This window comes from Myotis lucifugus, unplaced genomic scaffold (assembly GCF_000147115.1).
Source record: "Myotis lucifugus unplaced genomic scaffold, Myoluc2.0 scaffold_208, whole genome shotgun sequence".
Lineage (NCBI taxonomy): Eukaryota > Metazoa > Chordata > Mammalia > Chiroptera > Vespertilionidae > Myotis > Myotis lucifugus.
Window position 1 is genome coordinate 1,699,016 of NW_005871256.1, and position 2,533 is coordinate 1,701,548.

A 2,533-nucleotide genomic window follows, 5' to 3' on the forward strand; every position below is an offset into this window, starting at 1 on the left:
GCCTCATCCAGCTGCTCTGTTTTGGCTGCTGTGGGTCTGGCGACATGGCCCTGCTATAGAGGGAAGCTCATTCCTACCCGAATCCAGGCTCCAGGAGTTATGCCCCAGGGTCAGCAGCAGACATTCCCCAGGGTGGGGGGCGTGGCCCACCCTCTGCCAAGAAGAAAGGAGAGAAAAAGGAATAGTAAAGGAGAAAGGCAGGAGAGGGATGGGGAAGAGAGAGAAGTGGTCACCCAAGGAGGGTGAAAATAGGACTCACACACCCTGCCACACAGCCGCAGGGCTCCTGCAGGACCACGCCAGGCTCTGGCTAGGGTGCCAGGCCCAGGTGGTGACCCCCACCAAACCCCTAAAGGAAGGTCCCAATGGGACCAGCACAAGGGAGGGGACCCTCCCACCGTGGGGCAGAGGCTTCCTGGGGTAGCAGCAGGACATTGTCTGGAATTCAACTAAATCTATGACTTTTCATTGATTTTTTTTTTAAATGTTTTTATTGACTTCAGAGAGAGGGAGGGAGATGAAGAGATAGAAACATCAATGATGAGAGAGAATCATTGATCAGTTGCCTCCTGCACACCCCCTAATGGGGATCAAGCCCGCAACCCAGGCATGTGCCCTGTCTGGGAATCACCATGGCCTCCTGGTTCATAGGTCGGTGCTCAACCACCGAGCCACACTGGCTGGACTCATTGATTCTTTTAGCATGAAAGATCTGAAGGCAACATGACAGAATAATATTCATTTAATTTGGGGAGGGAGAGATGTGGCGGTGACATTTTTTTTCTCTGTATTCTTTTGTATGTGTGAAGGAAGTCCCCACAATTAGAGGGACAAAAAGGCAAAGAACGAAAAAGGGCCCTAGACTGGAAGCCAGACTCTGCTTCTCATTTGTGGGGTGACCACTCACCCGCTGTCTGGACCGCATTTTGCCATCTGTGGTATGAGCCTAGAGCTGGCTGTGGACACGACACTGACACTGACCCTCGCCCGTCACCTCCGGTTTTCCCGCAGCCCTTACCGCCATGCCCAGCTCGGCGCTGTGGGCAGTGGACCTCTTCGGGAGGGTGTACACACTCTCCACAGCCGGGCAGTACTGGGAGCTGTGCAAGGACACCCAGCTGGAGTTCAAGCGGGTCAGCGCGGCCACACAGGGCTGCTGGGGCATCGCCTGCGACAACCAGGTCTATGTGTACGTGTGCGCCAGCGACGTCCCCATCCGCTGCCAGGAGGAGGCCTATGAGAATCAGGTGGGGCACGCGTGTTTGGGTTGCTGAGTTGGTTGGTTGGTTGGTTGGTTGGCTGGGAAATAAAGTCCCCACTCACCAGACTTCAGACGGTTCTCATGTTCGGCTAAAGATCCAAGTTGCATAGTGTCATGGGCCTTTGGGACCAGAACCCCTATTGTGTCCTCACCAAGGCAGGCTGGTCAGGTTCACACAAGGGTGGGCTCCCAGCGGTTTCCAGGAGCCCAGAACGGGCCATGCCCTCCACTGCTTGCCCCTGGGGGGCACCGTGTCCTGTGGCAGGTTCTCTGCCCTTTGGGGCTGTGATGATGTGCTGGCTGATCCCTGAGTTCCGGGCAGGCCCTCTGCTCACATCCCACCATGGAGACGAGCCCGAGTACCCTGCTGGCAAGGGCCTGGCCTCCCCAGGCAGCCGCAGGCCTAAAGCCCGTGCCTGCCTCCACCCTCAGCGCTGGAACCCCGTGGGTGGCTTCTGCGAGAAGCTCCTGCCGAGTGACCGCTGGCCGTGGAGCGACGTGAGTGGGCTCCAGCATCGGCCGCTGGATGGGGTGGCACTGCCCTCGCCGCACTGGGAATGGGAGTCCGACTGGTACGTGGATGAGAACTTTGGAGGGGAACCCACCGAGAAAGGGGTAGGTGAACTTGGTTCCTGGCGTGGCTCCACATGGGAAGGGAATGCTTTGGGCTTAGCCCGTCCCCTCAGTGCTGGTCCCAGTGTCCTGTGGCAGCCGACCCCAGCCTTTGCCCTGCATGCATCCCACTTTCTGCACAGAATCGGTGGGGATCAGTGCTGTTCTTTTGCCCTGCATGCACCCCACTTTCTGCACAGGATCAGTGGGGATCAGTGCTGTTCCTCCTTCTGCCTGCTCCCCCCTTCCTCAGTCCTATCACTTCCTTCCCCCAGAGGCTTACAGAGCGCCCCCACCTTGTATTTCAGGGGTGGACATATGCCATGGACTTTCCTGCCACTTACACGAGGGACAAGAAGTGGAATTCTTATGTGAGGCGGCGGAGGTGGATCCGGTACAGGAGATACAAGTCCCGCGACACCTGGGCCAAGGTCGGAGCCTGCCTGTGGCCTGGGGGTGGGGCAGGGCCACAGCAGTCCCGCTGCTGGGAGGATCACATGGACCCTCATTTCTGCCTTCCCGCCTGTGCACAGAGGGTGCCACCCCCACACTGGGACCTGGCCTTTGTCTCCTGGTAACACTGTGGCACTGTGTGTCCCTTCTCTGGGAGATGGCCACATGAGGAGGCAGGCCAGATTGGCCTAGGACAGCACAGAACCT

The 2,533-nt window shown here is 58.2% G+C and overlaps 1 protein-coding gene across 1 annotated transcript in view; it reads left to right on the forward strand.

Moving 5' to 3' along the window:
* TECPR1 (tectonin beta-propeller repeat containing 1) overlaps window positions 1-2,533 on the forward strand; it is a 28,303-nt gene that overhangs the window by 3,781 nt on the left and 21,989 nt on the right. Inside the window, 3 exon segments of the mRNA XM_023761438.1 lie at window positions 1,012-1,247; window positions 1,694-1,876; window positions 2,182-2,304. Coding sequence (XP_023617206.1) covers window positions 1,012-1,247; window positions 1,694-1,876; window positions 2,182-2,304 — 542 coding nt within the window.